The 19,165-nt window shown below is 45.2% G+C and overlaps 7 protein-coding genes across 7 annotated transcripts; 4 read left to right on the forward strand and 3 right to left on the reverse strand.

The window, feature by feature from the left end:
* Positions 1–1,377: 1,377 nt before the first annotated feature.
* On the forward strand, positions 1,378–3,751 carry GLAREA_10062 (SET; the record flags this gene model as incomplete). Its single annotated transcript, XM_008080112.1, has 4 exons — positions 1,378–1,638; positions 1,685–2,088; positions 2,140–2,853; positions 2,902–3,751. The coding sequence occupies 4 exons, from the start codon at positions 1,378–1,380 to the stop codon at positions 3,749–3,751; spliced, it is 2,229 nt and encodes a 742-aa protein (XP_008078303.1).
* A 553-nt stretch (positions 3,752–4,304) lies between these two features.
* GLAREA_10063 (Magnesium transport protein CorA, transmembrane region) lies at positions 4,305–7,196 on the reverse strand (the record flags this gene model as incomplete). Its single annotated transcript, XM_008080113.1, has 5 exons — positions 4,305–4,976; positions 5,024–5,512; positions 5,560–6,321; positions 6,377–6,613; positions 6,663–7,196. 5 exons carry the CDS (start codon positions 7,194–7,196, stop codon positions 4,305–4,307), a joined length of 2,694 nt encoding a protein of 897 aa, XP_008078304.1.
* A 793-nt stretch (positions 7,197–7,989) lies between these two features.
* Positions 7,990–8,850, reverse strand: GLAREA_10064 (NAD(P)-linked oxidoreductase; the record flags this gene model as incomplete). Its single annotated transcript, XM_008080114.1, has 1 exon — positions 7,990–8,850. The coding sequence occupies one exon, from the start codon at positions 8,848–8,850 to the stop codon at positions 7,990–7,992; it is 861 nt and encodes a 286-aa protein (XP_008078305.1).
* A 619-nt stretch (positions 8,851–9,469) lies between these two features.
* On the forward strand, positions 9,470–11,332 carry GLAREA_10065 (RNI-like protein; the record flags this gene model as incomplete). The annotated part of the gene is made up of 1 exon (XM_008080115.1): positions 9,470–11,332. One exon carries the CDS (start codon positions 9,470–9,472, stop codon positions 11,330–11,332), a length of 1,863 nt encoding a protein of 620 aa, XP_008078306.1.
* A 365-nt stretch (positions 11,333–11,697) lies between these two features.
* GLAREA_10066 (uncharacterized protein) lies at positions 11,698–14,119 on the forward strand (the record flags this gene model as incomplete). The annotated part of the gene is made up of 3 exons (XM_008080116.1): positions 11,698–12,783; positions 12,834–13,576; positions 13,657–14,119. 3 exons carry the CDS (start codon positions 11,698–11,700, stop codon positions 14,117–14,119), a joined length of 2,292 nt encoding a protein of 763 aa, XP_008078307.1.
* A 1,576-nt stretch (positions 14,120–15,695) lies between these two features.
* GLAREA_10067 (uncharacterized protein) lies at positions 15,696–16,934 on the forward strand (the record flags this gene model as incomplete). The annotated part of the gene is made up of 1 exon (XM_008080117.1): positions 15,696–16,934. The coding sequence occupies one exon, from the start codon at positions 15,696–15,698 to the stop codon at positions 16,932–16,934; it is 1,239 nt and encodes a 412-aa protein (XP_008078308.1).
* A 461-nt stretch (positions 16,935–17,395) lies between these two features.
* Positions 17,396–18,853, reverse strand: GLAREA_10068 (Putative isomerase YbhE; the record flags this gene model as incomplete). The annotated part of the gene is made up of 2 exons (XM_008080118.1): positions 17,396–18,341; positions 18,543–18,853. The coding sequence occupies 2 exons, from the start codon at positions 18,851–18,853 to the stop codon at positions 17,396–17,398; spliced, it is 1,257 nt and encodes a 418-aa protein (XP_008078309.1).
* Positions 18,854–19,165: the final 312 nt, after the last annotated feature.

Here is a 19,165-nt window from a genome sequence, read left to right on the forward strand (position 1 = left end):
CAGAGATGGCCAAATCTTGCTCAAGACGCAACGAACCGCTCCTTCTACCCCCACCAGTCTGTCAAAAGCCACCTCCCAGACCAATACTACCCGCCTACCCTATAAGGGACAGGCTCAGTCACTATCGAAGTGTTTCCAATGTCAATGGTTCCGCCCTATCAGCCAACGTCTACACCACCGCCCGCAGATCCTATCCGAAACCATCAAAGAGCAATAATCCGCCAGACGTACCACCCACAAAATCGAGAATTGTGTGGAACATCATACTTACGGCAATTGCGATTGTAATTGTGGCATTCATTATTGGATATCTTGTGGTGTTGTTGAGGCAGTGGAATGATAGGCACAAACCGAGAATGCCAGTCGACCCAGATGATTGCCCTTGTGGGGATCCGGGCAAACTTGAAGATGGGGTTTTGGATTCAAATCGCACTCGTTTTTGAGGAACGATCTCGATAGAGAAAACGGTTCCTGGCAAATACGACAATTTCGAGGTTATGCAACACTTATGACTGGCGGGAACTTTGTCATGTCGTTGAAGACCCAAGTCTACACGGACAAAGCAACCCGGTCGGCCATGTACAGACCAGCTGTGGCAAAAGAATCATTCTAATAACTACCGTTTTTGACAAATGGCCGGACTGAACGAGTTGGGGGAATTTTGAACAAGTGGCGAACAACCCAGTAGGGCGGAAGGGAACATTCAGGATAGCTCGTTATGGTTGACTTGAGGACCAAGATCTGTGAGTAAACGTTAATCAAATGCTATGGCTTTAAGCTTCTTAAAACGTTAAGTACTCGCTTGGAATTGAGTCGATCTCGATCTGTTGATGAATAAAACTTGAAGAGGATCTTACCTTTCAACATTGCCTCATCCCACGGTCATTTTGACCGCCCTGCAGAGAACTAATCGACTTAAAACAAAATTTCGCTTGCCGCAAACGGAAATGTGCCTAGTCCCATGAATCAATCAAATCCAGATGTCATCACGTCCAGTGATGAGCTCGTTAAGAGTCAAATTTAAGCGAGCCGCCCCCTTTTCCTCGCTTACTTTAGTAGACCTTACTAATCTGATACCCTTGGCTCCCGAGGTCGTATCTGGTCTCTAATGGTATACAAAGATGTGGTCAACTTCATTGGAGGAAGTTCGTTTTCTCCTACAGAGTAGCTTCCCAAAACCGACCTCGGTACCGGATTTAGCCGCCAATAAATCAAATCCAAGCTTTCTTTTGCCGTCGCGGCTCAACAACTGATGTCACGAGTTTCATGACTTTTGAATAAGGATACTTGTTATCTTTGCCTGTTAATCAATTTGAAGCTGTTTCGTCTTATCGATACAAAATCCAGGAATTGCATCCTGAAATTCAACCTTTTCAAATGGCGCCAATTCCTGATCAGCTAATCAATACGTATGAGTTGGGTCCCGACAAGGAAAGAGTCCAGCATGAAGTATCTGTTGCGAGAACAGGAGAGAAAGTAATTCAAATACTCTCAACTGAAGAATTGATCCAGCAGCATCTACAAAATATTCATCATATAGACGAGTGCTCGCGGGATTCTAATACAAGATGGGCGAAACAAATCACAATACCCAATGCATATGCACCCTCGATGGTACCGCTCGAGAAGTTGCAGCAGGTACGGATAATCAATTTCCCTCTACTGAATTAGACTGACAGTGTAGATCCCGCTGTCAGCTCTTGCACTCGAGACGCATCATCGCGGATCATTCATCACAGCTTCCACAATCACACCCGCATATCAATTCTCGACCACTACCACGCTCGTTCAAGATGCTTCAAATACAGTCGCTGTACTAGTGCTTGGATTTCAAGACGACTCGGTCACTCCAATCCCTCAAAATAGCACTGTGGCGATCAAAGAACCATATGTAAAATACCACGAATCGGCGGGATGGATAATAAGAGTTGACCATCCAAGTGATATCGCAGTTTTGAGGGGAGATGATCCCGCTGTAACGATGATTATGAAGTTTGTAAAGGAAAAAAGAGATGTGTCGGGCGAGGAGTGGAGGAAGCAGGGTGATGGTGCTTTTTTGGAGGGGAAGTTTGGTAGTGCTGTTGAGTGGTATGTATTTTTTCTTTGAGAAGTAATGTGCTTCAACTAACACGAGAATAGTTACACACAAGCACTGAGTGATAGTCTTTCCAAAGAAAATCTTCACTCTAGCCAGGACGTTTACCGAAAACGCGCATTCGCAAACCTGATGTCTCAGAGATATCAACAAGCGAAAGAAGATTCGTTGGCATCATGTTCCGGAACCGATCTCGACGCAAAAGCATACTTTACCGCTGGAAAGGCTTGTTATGCATTGCGGTCCTTTGTGGAAAGTAAGACATACCTCGAAAAAGCGCTCGAGTTGAATCCCAGTGATATGAAAGCACGCAAAGAACTTAATCGTGTTTTGATTAGGCTAGAGGAGCATAATACAGGAAATTATGATTTTGCCAGGATGATTCAAGAACAAGAAAGCAATATTTGGCTGGACCATGCCGATTTTACGTCGAAAGTGGAAGTTCGACCCACCAATTATGCTGGCAGAGGTCTTTTCACGACGAAGGATGTTGAGGGAGGGGAATTGCTAATGTGCGAGAAAGCGTTTTGTTTGCCGAATCAGTACACGGGTGATGAAGCGAGTGATACTGTTTTATTCAACTTCAACAACGGTACAAGAACTCAGAAATCTGGACAAGCGTTGGTATTTCAGAACCTCGTCCAGCAGTTGTATAAAAATCCGGAGATTTCCAAAGTCTTTTACGATCTGGATAGCGGGAGCTATGTCAGGAATGGCGACGAAGGGAAAGTCGTGGATGGAGTCCCAGTAGTTGATGCGTAAGTGATTTACCCAATTTGCATGGAAAAGAACCTAACAAAGAACAGCTTCCTTGTCGAATCGATCAGACTCAAAAATTGTTTCTCCGCCCCAAAACTCTCGCGGAACCTTCTTAAGCGAAACTGTCCCGCTCACGAGACAAATCTCACAACCGCAATCTGGCACAAAGCATCCTACACGAACCACTCATGTGTACCGAATTGCGGACGAGCTTTCATCGGTGATTTCATGACTTTGCGAGCGCTGCATGCAATTCCAGCTGGCACAGAACTCACACACCAGTATTCTGCGCCAGATGCTAGTACATTATTTCGACGTGAGGCATATCTCTCGAATTGGGATTTTGATTGCACGTGTCGGCTATGCGCAGGAGAAAAGAAAATTCCAGATGAAAATCATGTCAAACGAACGGAATTGGCGAAGAAAATCAAGGCGGAAGCCATGAAGTTCTCAGCAAACGGGCGGACGATTTCGATGACGAACGTCAAGGCCATCGAGAAAATGATGAGGAAATTGGAGGATATGTATGAGCCATCAATCTATGCTAGTCTCCCGAGACTTCTATTGGTACATCCGTCGATTTGGTTGATGGAAGCGAGTCGGAAAGCAAACAACACTTCGAAAATGGTCAAGTTCGCGATTGAAGTGCTGAAGAATTTTGGGTTCGGAAGTAAGATTGTTGATGCGGTGAATGAGAAGGTTGAGTTGGATTGGGAAGGGGGAATTGTGAACACCGAGGTGTTCAATAGCTTGCGGAATGCGGCTGAGGGGTATGATGAGTTGGGTAGGAGTGAGTTGGCGGAAGGGTGCAGGAGTGCGGCTCGGAGGATGTACGTTGTGCTTGCTGGTTGCGATGTTGGGATTGAGAAGTTCTTTAGTGGCAATTTGGACAACTAGAAAGCGTCGTTGGAAAAGAAGAACCTTTAAAAATAAGCATCTTTAAATTGCCTGAGAGTCGTTGACTTCCCCGAATCTCTTTGGCATACCAACCTGGCTTGACATATTTGTTTGGAAAGCATGTCAACGAGTGCTGGTGTCTGCGTTTGTTGCGGCCGGGCATTGGTTCGAAGACGTGAGCAAACGCAATCCCAACTAAATATGGGCAGCATATATCGCGAAATTAATCCCGTCTTTTGAAGAGATACACCCAAGAGCTCAAATTTAACAGACATGCCTTCTCGAAAATCACCCCCAACGTCACCCCCGGAAGCTTCCCAGTATAACCGGTCTTCTACCCAAAGGAAACTACACAAGAAGAACCCAAGGGAGGAAAAGAGTCAGAGGAAAACGACGAGTCGGTGAAATTGCTTATAGATGGCGGGGCTGATTTACTGACGTAAAAAAGATTGATATCTACCAGACGTATCTAGTACTCACCCCTGAATTGAAGGCAAAACCTGGTGTTTATCAATCTGTCCACTGTGACATAGCTTCGCAAGCAATCCTATTGTCAGGGGAGTGAAGACACATCCGACGTCACAGTCTTTGGATAACTGAGCAGCTCATGCGACGCGCTCGGCGAAAGCATCTTAGTGCCCACACCTTCCTCTTCATCCCTATGGTGTTTCTTCTTCTTCATCTTCTTCTTCAACTCATGATCCACGGACTGCTCTCTCGACAATTCCTTAGCAACTTTCCACTCCATTCTCTCCCTCAAAGCATCTGACTTCATATGAGCTGTAATAGTATCCTTCCTGTCCGCCAGAACTTTTGCCTTGCCCTTGAGACCGCGACTGAAAGTGTAAATCCCGCTCCGAGTTAACAGCCAGGTAAATGCGACATTAATTGGGTATGCGACAGTTGCCCATGCCACTGTGAAAATTCCTGATAGGAAGGTATTAGAGCTGAAGGCTAGGGTGAAGGACGTAATGACTATGGCGACTGAAATAGGAAACATGTATGAGAATTGTTGGCGTAAGGTGAGTTTGGAGCCGTCGCTGAACTCCTTCGAATTCATTCCAAATAGACTAGTGCAGAAGGAGAGCGGGAGGAATATTATGGCGATGACGGTGAATAACATGATAGATCTTCCTTGTTTGAGTGTTTCCGAAGCTTGTTTGACAGCTTCACGAGCTTCAATTACACCGGCTTGTTGTTGTTTCAACGTAAGGAGATCTTTGAGCTGCATAAAAATTAGCTTGGGTTAAATATGGAGAGATTTATTCATACAGCTGTTGAGGTGTGCTGAGCAGCGTCGGATAGAGTATTCAGCTCTGCGATCCGCCGCTCAATACCTGTTAACAACACTTCGGCTCGAGCAAGTGTCCATTTGGCGCCTGCTAATTGCTCTCGTCTCATCTCAATTGAATCTTTCTGTCCAGGGGCACCTGGAGTGCCGGGTGCCAAGAGACTTGCCTCGCTCGGAAGAGCCAGGTTGAAATCATTTGCAGCAGCGACTTTGGGAAGAAGAATCTGTCTAATGTGTTTGACAAATGTCTCCGCCACCACTTGCTGCTGGATTTTTACCCTCGTCAAAATGTGTAGCTCGTCTAAAATATCTTTAATTTCTTTTAGTAGGTTACCTTCCGGATTAATGTTAAGCAAGGTATTCTCCATCGCGGATGATCCTCCGAAAGGTGTGTCTCTTGAATGGTGGTCTTTAGAAGCTAGATGCGTGTACTGGAGAAAGGCGTCAAATGCAGCAGTTTGCTTGTAAGTCTGTGAGATTAGTGATGTGTCAAATTGAAAGATGGCATTAAACATACCACTGTACGAATTGAGTCAGCGAATATATCGCCGAGATTTGGTTGCTGGCCGATTGATCTTGTCCTGTCAAAGAAAACCCGGGAACATTGGTCGACAATAATTATGGCCAAGTCGAATGCGGATCGAATCTCGTCTTGCCTAGCAGAAATAAGGCGGGTACGTATACTTGCATGGACTCCAGAACTGTCCGCAATATTCCTTCCCCATCTTTTTGGAAAGCTCGTGATCACAGTTTTCTCATCCAGAACCCACAGCCACAACTGGTCCACCATAATCAGTCGTGGCCGTTTTCTGATGTCTTCCTGGCAACGCCGGCAATTAGCATCCTTAAAAAACTTTCTCGCACATTCATGTGAGCTCGGGGTAGTTGCTCTGTACACAACTTGATCTCTGTCGCGGGCTTGGGTGTTTTTGAGAGCACCATAATATGACTGGTCCAAAGTCCTGCGAGGATGCAATTGTGCGTCCTTGTGTAAATATTGTAACATAAGCTTTTCATCGATAAACGAATCTGTAGCTTCGGAAAGCTTGGCAGCGAGAAGAAGTAAAGATCCAAGAAGTGCCCGTCTTTGGACTAAAGTTCGAGCCACCACTGTTTTTTCTGTCGGTATGCGGGTCAGAGTCTGATCCTCTGTAGGTCGCTCAGCGGTGACGGTGTCGACAACTTCTCCTAACGACGCGAACATGGCTTTGCCTGCCTCTTTAGTGACCTCAGCAGCTATTCTCCGCCCACGATCAGTTTCCCAGTGTAGGTATGGCATCTGTTGGAGTTAATTAGGAACAGAATTTCCGGCGCTTGGTGGGTTGTGAACATACAAATAAAACAATATTCCTCGGTGTAGCCTCCGCTGATACAGCGTTCGTAGAGATAGTTTCGCATAGCGGTCTCATTGATCGAGCGTGAACCTCTGATCCAGCATCTCCGAGTTGTTGGCCTCGCCAGAACTCTGGGTTCAAAATCATCTCGGATTTGGTATGTCGACTTCGGCGTGCTTGGTGATGGAAGTTATCGTGATCTGGGCGACCTTCGTGGTAGTATCGTGCGATTGCTTCCTGTATTTGGTCAGTCAAGTAAAAGTGAATATCCACGACACAAACATACTTCCACCCACTTCATGTTATTTGCTGGTAAGTGAAAGTATCGTATCAGATCCTCGTCGCAACTTTGCATGAGGGGATTAGTTTCCGGATCATTCGCCAATAAGCGCTTCAAAGGCATTTTCTGGTCAGGAAATTCGTTAGGGAATGCTGGGGAATCATATGGTCGAGAATTCTTGAAAAATATCAGTCGGGCTTGAATGTCGCTCTCGACGTCGTCGTCTGCTGTGTACGAAAACAATTGGCCATCCTCATGCTGTGGCTTTCCAGGATTTCCCCTCCAGGCTCGAAGGCTTTGCCTGAATTTTATTTGTAGAATACCTCCTGGAGCATTAGGGTTTTTCTCAAACGATGCCGCGATTTTTCGAGCTCTGTCTTGCTCCTTGGTTATTCGACTTTGGGACGCCTGGGGGAGGTTGGCGAAATACACGGCCTTTTCCGAGTCTCGAAGGCAAGCAAAATAGTGGAAAACAACGTCCAGAACGCGATTGCTATGCTCGCACACACTTGGGCAAGTATGTCTATGCGTCATTGCCATCGTTCTAACTACCTAGAGGATAAATTTTTTGTAGGATCAAGGAAGAGCTAGGTGATGGATCAATTAAGCTTTTGGTTCCTGGGAGTTGGAAGTTGAATAATACGGCGGTGAAATCCCTACCTTGTAATGAGGCACACTTAATTAAATTCTAATAATACCAAGAGGCTGACATGCGAGCTTTCAGCAACGTTTCGCAGGGTCGTAGGGCTTGCATCGACGGATCCGGCCTTGCCAACAGCCGGCCAATCGAACAGCAGGTTTCATTGGTAGGGCTACGGCAGCCGTTGTTGTTGGGTTCCCCTGACCTCCTTTCCTGTTGCTCTTACTGCATATATGAATGACCCGAATGATTTTTTGGAGCCGAGTTTTGGACCCCAAATACAGCCGCAATCTTTGCCGATGCTCAGCATGAGACTCGGACTACAACGAGCATGATGGTTGTCCAACGTACGATTGATTGCTCGACGACAAATCAGTTGCTGCTAGGCAACTTCTTCACACGAGAGAGCTGTAGCCGGCAGTAACAATTGACTGCTCGAACGTGGAAAAGGTTGAATGCTGTAATCTTCACGATAATTTCGAGTAGCAAATCTCATCATCGTTGAGCCAGCAGCGGCAGTCCCTTGACATTCGCTTGTCGTGCGAGTACAGAGCCCTTCTTGCCAGAATACTGCATCAATGAGGCAGTGTGAGGTCCCCATCATGTACGGTTGATGTTGTCATACAACTTTGAGACCCATCAAAATGAGAAAGTTGTATCACAATTTTCACGTGGCTTTATAATCGATGCAATTCAAGTCACAGCCCGAGGGTCCCAGCATTCCTTGAGTTCCTTGACCTTTTGCGATATTGTGTCGATGCCCGCAATTTCCTCAGGAGTCAACATGGCTGCCACCCGACCGGCCCCCAAATTTTGTACCAAGTGAGAAGGATTCTCGGACTTCACAAGCACATTCCACCCCTTGAAAAGAGCCCATGCTAACACTACCTGGACAGAAGTGACTTCAGTCCTGGACGCAATTTCGATTAGAGCCTCCGGACACGGTTCTCCCAAGAGCTTCCCTTCGGCAAGCAAGGCGTAGCCAGTCATGACAATCCCATGTTCACGAAACATATTCTGAATTGCAAAACCGTCTCTCCAATACCAGGGATGGATTTCCATTTGAACATGCATCCCATCAATTCCATACGTCGTCTCATCTCTCAACTCCTGGATGTGATGTGGTGTGAAATTCGACACGCCAACGTTGCGTAGAAGACCCTGTTGCTTTGCTTCATTGAGGACATTCCATGCCTCTAATCTCAATTTCTTGTGCAACGGACTGTTCCCTGGGGTGCGGGAAACAGCTGGCCAATGTATGAGATAGAGATCTAGATAGTCTGTTTGAAGCGAAGAGAGCGATTTGAGAAGAGCGGCTCGGGGTGTTTCCATATCATACGGCGATAGCTTCGAGGTGATCCAAATATCGGATCTTGTGATTGTCTTTTCAGTATAAAGTTCTTTAAGGAGTTGACCGATTTCTGTCTCGTTTTGGTAGATGCCAGCGGTATCAATGTGGCGATAGCCAACGCCTATCGCGTCCCTTAATGGCTGCTTGACGCTCTCACGTTTGAGCCGGAATGTTCCAAAGCCAATTTCTGGAATTTTTTCCATCTTGCGTAGTACATGTTCGATATGTAAGTTTCATTACATATTCTCAGGATCCGCTGTCTCGTTATGAGCGTTGTGGTCGCGTCGCGGTCGTGATGGTGGTGGGAGGCGGCTCGTGGAGAGGCTTACGAGTACGAGACATCGCACGTGACTGGAACGTGGAGAGAGAGTGGATCACGTCTCACGTGAGCCTTCTTTCAACCTCGTCCAGAACGTTTTACACCGCTCTCGACAATGATCTTGTATCGAATCAAATGTTCACCACGCACGCTTACACGAATTATCGAACAGGTCCAACGTTCTCGTGAAAATGCATTGGGTGCACACACGCCTTGCCAAGTGCATACTGCCGCCAGCCCGCCTGAGCAGATATGGAATGACTCCAATAATGTGACTCTTTTCCTACTCGGTATGCGTCCTTTTTGAATAAGAATTATCTTCGTGTTTTCGCTCTTCAGTTCACCTCAACTTGACTAGCACATGAGAGGTTGCAGCTTACATCTATTGCCTTCTTTTTGGCTTTTAATCCTCATTGAATTAACGCGGTTTGTTTTCACGAGAATGAGTCTCGCTGAAGGGCTGGGATATTTGACCAACAACCCTTTGGCACCCTTTCGATATAATGGCAGAAGCGGAAATACTGTCTGCTAGCCAAGTGAATGGTTTTGCTGGCATTTCGCCGTTGATATACGAGCGGGATCAGGATACTCCCAAAGGCTTTCACACGACCAGGCAATACACTTCTTACAGTGTTGATGACCATCTTGAGACACTCCGTGCTATTCTCAATGACGATTTCAGTAAAGAAGAAGAGATACTGGCGCTTCCTCGGCGGCAGAATAAGTCTCAAAGACCTCTTGCGGTTCAGCTATCTAAGATTACAAAATTGTGGCCAGAGTTGACTGAAATCGCTGCCATCATCAAATATGAGCGTTTGACAATTTACGCGAAAGCAATTGTTCGTCAGAATCAAGCAGATGTGTTGAAAGCTGCCCAGTGGAAAGACAATAAAGGTGGAAAGCTTTTGAGAGTCCAAGGACCTTGGGCAGGTCAAGAATTAGACCCCGTTGATCTCAAAGGTCCTGCGGCCATTCCTATGCCAGTCACAATTGGAACAGCGGAAGACTTCAATCCTATCTTCAGCTTCCTAGCGGACAATAAAACGATCGCCGAGGCTGGCGAGTCTGACGGTACTCATGGGATAGAATTATTGTGGAAAAGCCATCTATTGGAATTTGAACGTGGAATCGTGTATGAAGACGGACGTGTCGATTTGTGCAAGAAAGTTGTTGGCCCAACACATATCGGGAAATTGATGGACAGCTTGGAGCCAAACACTCAGATAACACACTTCTTACTGGGGAATAATGCCATCTCAACCACCGGTGCCAAACGAATTGCTGAATTTGTTGAGAAATACCCTGACCGGATGGAGACCTGGTATCTTGCGGGCTGCCATATCACACGGTATGGACTGTCGCTGCTAGTCCCACAGATAGTGAAATCCACCAAAATCACCAATTTATGGCTGAAACGAAATCCTCTCGGACCAAACTCTAGTGCTCTTCTGGCAGAACTTGTGCTTAATACCAAGAATCTCCGGACTCTGGATCTCGAAACTACCGAGCTTGGTGACAAAGGCACATGCGAGTTCATTGATGGCATCGTTGGGAAGCCATCATCTCTCAAACACCTGTATTTGAACGCAAGTGGGATTGGTAAAAATGGCTGCGTAAGCCTAGGCAGATATCTGGCAGACTCAAATTGCATTCTAGAGAGCCTCTTCATTTCAACAAATCCGCTTGGAGATGCTGGAATTAAAGAGCTCGCACCTGGTTTGAAAGCGAACAGAACTTTGAAGCGGCTGATGATCGGATCTACAGGACTGACATCTGATGGAGTAAGTGCACTTGCACATGCTCTCGTCGATAGCGAAGCACCAACTCGGGCGATAGAACTTGGAGCTTCTCAGACCACCAGAGCACATGGACAGAGATACAATTACATCGATGATGGTTGCGTAGAGGCCTTGAAACGACTGATCATGAAACCGTCGATGAGATGGCTTGGTCTTGGCCGCACTATATTCAGCATCGCAGGACTCCAAGATATCAGATCCGCAGTCATCAAGTCTGAGCTGGTAACTTTTGAGGTTCACTCTATCGAAGTGAATGCGATCAAAAGCGGTCCTGGACTCAGCGGAGAGTTCGAGGGCGAATCGATTACAAAGTCACCTTCCCTTGAAGTCCGAAAAGCGTTGACGAGGAATCAGCTTAAATACTATCCCAAGTATGAATCGTATGATGACTTCTTAAACAGTGAGGACTTTAGGTTCATCCGAAATACTTCTGATGTCCGGAAGATCGACTCGATGTATCGGACCATGAATAGGAGACAAGGATTTACTGAGGAATCAACATGGGCAGAGGGTGATCCGACTTGGCAGTTGATTACTGATGATGCTCTTATGGCAGATAGAGAATGAAGTGGCCATATGTGAAATGGCTCAAGGAATGGTATATGTCTTAGCTGGTTGTCTGTTTGCGAAAGTGAACTTTAGCTGAAAATAATTGATTAAAATGAAATCTTTCTTTGCATGTAAAGATGTAAGTGATACTTACCGTAATCTAATTGATACAGTCTAGTTTCTCTCATAATCAAGGCGGTACGAGTAGTTTTCCTCAGTTTCGCTGAGTGTCACTAGTTGCTATCGAGAAATCTCGTTTCGTGACCGCACCTTCCGCAGACAACACCGAACCAAACTCATCGTCGACAACACGAGTTTGCTAATCGTGACAGATTTGCGATCTCGCTGTTCTTCGAATCTTTGCTAAAGCAGCTTGATGCGCCATGGCCCACGATAAATCTCCTTTCCGCCCGGATTTCAATTTTGTCGGTGCGACGATGTCAACAAAAGGTTCGCAACCTTTCCCCAAAGAAGCTGGATCAGACATGGTTGTAGACAGCCAAGCTAGGAAATTCAATTATGGTGAAGGGACAATCGCCTCGCCCGTAAAAACTTCGTTCGATCAATACATCAAAAACTCACCAATGCGGTCACAGCTAGTGAATCGAGATGCTGAGATGGTTGACGCGATTTGGAGTCACCGCGAGAACGATCCACTTTCTTCAGCTACGAGTACACCTGTTCGTCGTGGGGGCATTCTGTCAGGACCTATGAACAGCAGTCCACCTGTTTTTCAAAAGACGGATCCAGCTCCAGTTCTTGCTTTGAAGGATGCCACAAACCAGGAACAGCGTAACGCTTCTGTGGCAGTCGATGAGGTCTCGCAGGCGACAGGGATTCTTAGGGTGAATTATCCTACGGTGGAATCTGCGAGAGCTAGGTTGGACGTTCTACGAAGCCAACTTGCGAGTTTTGGGGTTCTAAGATTCGACACCAACCAAGGGTCCGAAAACTCCAGGAGCAGCCAACTAGTATTAGCAGAGCTTATGAACCTGCGAGAATGGATTTATGAGCTAACTAAATCTGCGAATATACCTGTAGTTGCGGAGCCGGAAAAGGGTATGGCGAAGCTGCCATCTGTTCGGTCGCTTAGGCGCCCTTCCTCTGTTATTACCCATGGATCGAGGCGATCGATGGACAGTCTCAGCAAAACATATCCTAACGAAAAAGGAATCGATGACAGGGTCAACATCATACAAAATAATCTTGCGAAGTATATTGGATTTGAAGTTACGCGCGTGGAAGATGACGCGGAAAGCAAAGAGAGAGCCGCGCTGTCATCAGAACTAAAAGATCTGCGACGATGGCGAAAGCAACTCACTGGACATACATATCCGCCCATAGTTGAAGACGAAGAACTTCTTTCAGAGGCTGATCGTGCCAAGATTGCAGAATATATGCGTATCGTGAGGTTCACGGAAGATGTGCTGTCTGGGAGACACCCCAGAGTCAAGATTGATACAAATATAGTATTTATCCTTCACTTAACTACTTTGTTAAGACTAACCAGGCTTTGCAGGTTCTCCAACTCGCTCATGTTGCGCGGGTCGCCGAAGCAGACAAAGATGATGAAAATTCAGAACCAAACAACCAGAAAAACATCGAAGACCCAACACCCATTCCTCAACTATTCATCGACAATCCTTGGCATCCCGTGGTCCCTGATATACCCCACCTACCACCATGCATAAATCCGTCGACGGAAGTGGAGAGTATTACAGCAGCAAAAGCCAGGTCTCGGTCGCCTAGCCTCGAGATAGTTTCCCCAGACGAATGGATAAAACGACAAAAGCCAAAAGTCGTAGTGGAGTTGTCATCTGACGCCTCGAACGAAGATGGCGAATACACGCCTCAAAAAGCAAATGTTTCAAGTTTTAAACCTGATGCCGGGGTCAAAGTGGAAAAGTCAAAGGTGGTTACGATCACGGCTCCTAAAGAACCTAGATCTATGCGGACAAGATCCCAAACTCGAGTTCCTGTCGTCGGTCAGAATCGTTTGGAACTGGATATGAGATCGCTAGATGGCACAGAGAGACAATTGTTATCAAGAGCAGAACACTCCATAAACCTGAAGAAATTGCTCGCCAAAGAGAGATTAGATAGCCCCGAGTACATTGAGAATAAACGAAAGCTAGCGAATATTGAGGAGGCAATATCCTCGATCTGCAGCAAGCTTGGAAGAAATCCGGACTATGATAAAAGGAGGCTAGAGTTAATAACTGCAGTAGGGAAAATGAGAGCAAACGGAATGTTTTTTACTGGGTGAGTGGTTATACCTACGCTTGTTCTCAGCCTTCTTTTCAAGGAACTCCATAGTTCTGTGCAATGCTAAGATGACTTAGGAAAATAAGCGTAGACAGGTTCGGGGTAGGGACTCAAGTTCCGTCAGCTACCGCATCAGACTCCGCTTCAAGATCAAAAACCACTGCGTCGGAAGCCACTTCGAGATCGAGAACTACTGCGTCAGACTCCGTTTCAAGATCGAGAAGCACTGCGTCCGAATCCGCTTCAAGATCAAGTACTATCGCCACATCAGCGAATCTCTCGGCACCAAATATGAACAAATATGAGATCGAACTCGTCAAAGTAACGGAGGGCTTAGAAAAATGCAAGCACGAACTACTACGCAGTAGGAACGGGCGGGATGTGGAAAAACTTAAAACAAGGAAATTGAATTTTGAAACAAATCAAGAGGGGGTTATCAGACGACTAAGATCTTTGAAGGGTTTCTCCGAGGAACGGTTGCAGGGTTTGATGTCCCAGGGGAGAGAGAGGGGTAAGTGGCAGGTCTCGCAGGGGAGATAGAGGGCGTGAGAGGGGCGTGAGATTATAGTAGCTGTTGTGTGGTAGATTTAGGTTCCTGTATCTTCGTGTCTATCCGTACGTTCAATTTAGCAATTTTAAACAGATGGTACTTACATCAGGCCTCTCATGACATTCTTCTTCCTCGTCTAAAAAGTTTAGGGGAATCACTTGGTATGTTTTACCAGCCTGCACAAAACGCAAAGGTACATTTTACTGAGAGGGAGAGTGATCAAAAGGAGAGTCGAATTCTTGATCTAGAAATAAAGCTGCAATCAATCTTAAAGAATTACCTGAAAATCTCGCAAAAAAGAGTTTCCGACCATTTTTGTTCAGATAAAGTAACATGTTTCCCTGTCGATAGCTGTTTTATCGTTGAGTTATAATTCTTTCAGTCCTCAATGTGGCATGTGTATATCTGATGCATTAGTTAGAGTCGTTGCTTATAACACAAGCGCCATGGATACACTTCTTCTCGGAACCATTCAAAGGACTCTATTATTACACAATATTTGTGCTGTCTTGTTAAATTGGCGTTTCTCACGTTGACCTAGGACAAGTATACTGAGTTTTGATTTTGGAATGACTGGATTGAGGAGAGAGGGGATGCTGAGGGGTGTTGGTGACTTGGTTGAGTGGACTGATACTAGAGCTTTTCCTCTGATTAAGAAGGCTTGCGAATGAAAGAAAATACCAACTCATATGATAATTTTAATATAAAACCTTTTCAAACTTACAGATTTCATTCAAAGGAAGTACCTAAAGCTTCTTCAGTCATCAAAAACCTCAAGTTTCCCGTGTCATCCGTCTATGTGTTCTTTACCTTTTCAAGATTACTAATTTCCATTTCTGCTCTTCTGCAGCACTCTGCGTGTATGGGAGATTCACAGATATCTTGTGAATTTCGGGTAGCATTCGAAGAATACTTGACATGTGAGTGTCTCAATGAATCAAGACTTGCTAGATTAAGGATTAATTTCTTACCACCTCCGGATTCATTCGACAACTTCAGCTTAAATTCTCATTCATCAAATCTCGTTTGAGTCACAGTCTCGCCAATTCAGTAATACCCATGCCATGAGTGTTTATCTATCATTGAAAAAATATGAGTTATGAGTGCCCGACAAAGGATTCATAAGAACTCATTCCCAACATTCCTCCAACCTCCCACTCATTTAAGAACCGTGAGTTGGGGAAGTTGATTTTTTTGTACGAACCAACCAATTTACACATGTATCACACACATGTGTTGTGAAACTCTTCCATATGTAGTGGAATCTCCAACCATGAATACGAGATGTCCCAGTCATGGAGTCCGTAACAAAGATTTTTGAGAAACTATTCATATGCTCAAGAATGTTACTCAGAGAGTCTTTCATTGAAACGACTATAAAAGCCGTGGATATCTGGCAAGACTTCCTTCTCCTCAAACAGTAGACATCTAGAGCTGTATCTTGAAAGTGATCATTACTTCGGCCAAACAGAATACACCGATAGTGTTGAAATATTCAAACCACACATCATAGAACAAGATCTCCTATTATTATCGTATATTTTTGAACGTAAACGACTAGCAAATATGGACTCCGTCAAAAAGTCTATCAAAAAGCCTCTGGCCTTAAAGGATGCCATCAAACTCACAAAAGACAAGGCTATCAACGATAAGCTGCTTAAACCTCAAAAGCCGCTGACGTTTGGTATCGAATTTGAATTCGTGGTGGAAATCGGAGAGGATGATAAAGCCAAGATGAAAACGGAAAACCTAAAGCTCACACCCCAAGATTATACCAAAGTCAGAAAGTATGTAGCCAGCATGCTTTCTCCTGTCATGAAGCATAAGACGAGGACTACATACAGCAAAATTCAGGAAAACGGAATACCAGACTTCAGCACATGGTACGTTACCGTTGATGGGACAATCGAGAAAAGAAGATCCAGAAAACAATTATCCTACCCCATCGAATTGATATCTCCAGCATTGGACTTTAGCAACAACAGCATTTGCGAGGTTGAAAAGGCTTGCAAAGCCATCACCAACGGATGTCATGTTGATGTTAATAAAAGCTGCGGGTTACATGTTCATATCGGTAATCACGATAATGATCTCAAGTGGGAGGATATGAGGAAGTTTGTTGCCATAGTTTGGACGTTCGAACCGCACATTGTGCAAATCCACCCAACAAACCGACATACGAAGGTTCAGTGTTGTATCATTCGTGAAAGGTATTTGAACAAAGACGAAAAAGATCCGAATGTTATCGATGACCCGAAAGTCGCCATGAAAAAGATAATGCGTTACAAGAGCTTAATTGAACTGAAACAAGAGCACGAAGTAGACCATGTGTGTGCTTATAACTTGGGGAAATTGATCACACCTCCTGAAGGCGAAAATGCAGACCCTATTTCCTACCCACCGGGTCTGACGGCCAACAAAACTGGCAAGACTATCGAGTTTCGACAACATCGCGCGACACTAAATACCGAGGAGACTATCAGCTGGCTTCATCTGTGTGCTGGTCTATACAAACTGGCCCAAGCCCTAGACGATGCGAGTCTGGAAGCTCTTCTCGAAATTTGGGTCGATGTTCTTCCAGATGCAAAGTTACAAGGCCTTGACTATATAATTCGGAACATCCTTTGCCTCCCCAAAGTAGCGGACTTTTATAAAGCAAGAGGAGTAGTGAATGACGATGACGAACCGACTGAAGCAATACCAATTGAAAATGGGGAGGCGGGTCGCCCACAGGAAAGGCGCTTCGACGAGATCACGGAAGCTGTTGTTACCTTTGAGCAACTCGACTTGAACGCGCAAGATTGATTGGCTGATTCCCTCGTTTTACGGTATTCTGCATCCACGTGCTCCAAAATTGCGCCCGATGGGCTGAATACTGTATGAATACTGTATGAATAATGTATCAAGTCAATCGGCGTAGGATGAATCACTTGATTATTTGGGGCTACGAGAATAGCTATTCAGGATACCAGTGTGCGGACAAATGGTAAAATAATAACATCATAGAATTTCCTTAACATCATAATATCATAGACTGTCCTTACAACAATAGAAATAGAATCAAAAGAATTGCCAACAAGCTTCAAATGTGCCTCAGCGCGATTAATTGTGTGCGTCGATTTATGTAGTGAAAAACAAAATGAGAATATGAGGAATTGGTAACCCAAACTCGAAGATGCAAGTTTTCGGTTTGGCTAAGGAAAGATGAAGCGTGTTAAAGGATCGATAGAGTAAAATCTGAAAGCCGTCAGTGAAATAGCTTGAGATTACTGACTTGTCGCTTTGACAAGCGGATCAAACTCCCACACCACAAGCAGTTTATCGTAAAAACTACTGCTGACACATATTCGCTTCGAGTTCTGATCCCCATCCACCAGTCTCTGCACATCAGAAGCATAATTCATGCTCTTGTGCTCCTTATTCCAGGCTACCTCTTCAATACTCCACTCCTCCCCATGATGCGCGACCTCTAGAATCTTAGCACCAGCATGCATACAAGATGCTAAGAGCCTGAATTTCGGTCTGTCCTCAAGCTTTTCTTCGTCCAAGAGTTTCAGACGCCATACACCGCCCCCGAGATATTTCTCAGTAATGAGCTTCGCGTAGCCGTTGGGTTGGATGGCGTAGAGACGGACGTGATCGTCGTAGCTGCCTGTGAAGAACATTCTATCTTTCAGACCAGGAAGCGGGAGAATGGCTGTCACACCCGCGTCGTGACCGCGGGGTTTTGACGATAGAGTTATCGAGAGGTCGCTTGTTGGGACTTCTTGAAGGTGGATGTCGTGGATACGTAGTTCGGCATCGTCGCCGCCTGTGTAAATGTGTTGGAGTGTTGGACAGACGGCAGAGATCCAAGCTTCTGCGCCGTGGGTGGAGAGTGGGAGTTCGTCATTCAAGAGGGTGTATGTTGAGAAATCTGAGCTTGGAAAGTGGATAAGGTAGACTTCGCCCGTGTTGAGGGTTGCTAGGAGTAGTGATGGGTTGTTTGGTATGAAAGTAATTGAAAGTACGAGCTCAGATGCTGAGAAAACTTGGTGAGTTGCGATATGATGGAATGTTAAATTTGCAGGACTTCCCGCGGAAGGAACCTGAGTTTGGAAATCGTAGAATGAGATGGTGCCGACACTAGAAGCAACAGCAAACGTCTGTCGTCCAAGTAGAAAATGTAAGTCTAAAATCCCGGCGGGAAATGGGATCTTGTCGATAAGGTCCCTAACAACAATTAGAACCGCTTGCTAGAATAAACCCAAGAAAGAAAATTTTGAGAATTTTATGCACCTAGCCACTTTTGTCTTGGAAACAAGTGACGATCATATTAGATCTTCATAGAAATCGAGTTTCTTTTTTCGTGGAAAATCAAGATTAAGATAGAGAAGTTCAAAACGTGTAACATACGAAATTCTCACAACCTACAATTTCTCATCTCGAAACCGAAATAAACTCAAGCTGCCATCTCTCTCTTGGGGCTTTGGTGCAGAAGGAATCGGTTCTTCATCTTCATCATCAGCAGCAATGTTATCCGAACTTGTTACTTCGGTTGAGCTCGTTTGCAAATGATATGTCCCGACGACAAAATAGTCATGCGGATTTTCTATCGTTTTTCTAGAAGAGCTGCCCGAAGGGAGAAATTCTAAACAACTGGGTGGGAGGTCTAAGGTTCGAGAACATATTCGCCTGATGTTTTGACTGTATTCGGAATTTGAATGATCTTCTACTGTGACCATTTTGATTCCGGCGGTTGGAAGTCGGTGCTCCAGACGCGGTAATCAAAAGATTCCAAGGAAGAAATTTTCAAAAACAAGTTTTTGACGTGGTTTGACTTGGATTCATTCAAAGTCTTCGAAATTATCTGAAATCTCCCAAGTAGCGACAGGGAATAAAACGAAAACAGTCTCTGGTGGATGTGGAAGGTGTGAGTTGACGAAACTCGATAAGTTTTGAATTGAGATTCGACAAACGTCGTTGGACGACCGGCTCCGATCCCGGTTCCGAGTCCGAGCGTTCAACAACTCATCCATACAAACAACTTCCAATCT

Source organism: Glarea lozoyensis, assembly GCF_000409485.1.
Source record: "Glarea lozoyensis ATCC 20868 chromosome Unknown GLAREA13, whole genome shotgun sequence".
Classification (NCBI taxonomy): domain Eukaryota; kingdom Fungi; phylum Ascomycota; class Leotiomycetes; order Helotiales; family Helotiaceae; genus Glarea; species Glarea lozoyensis.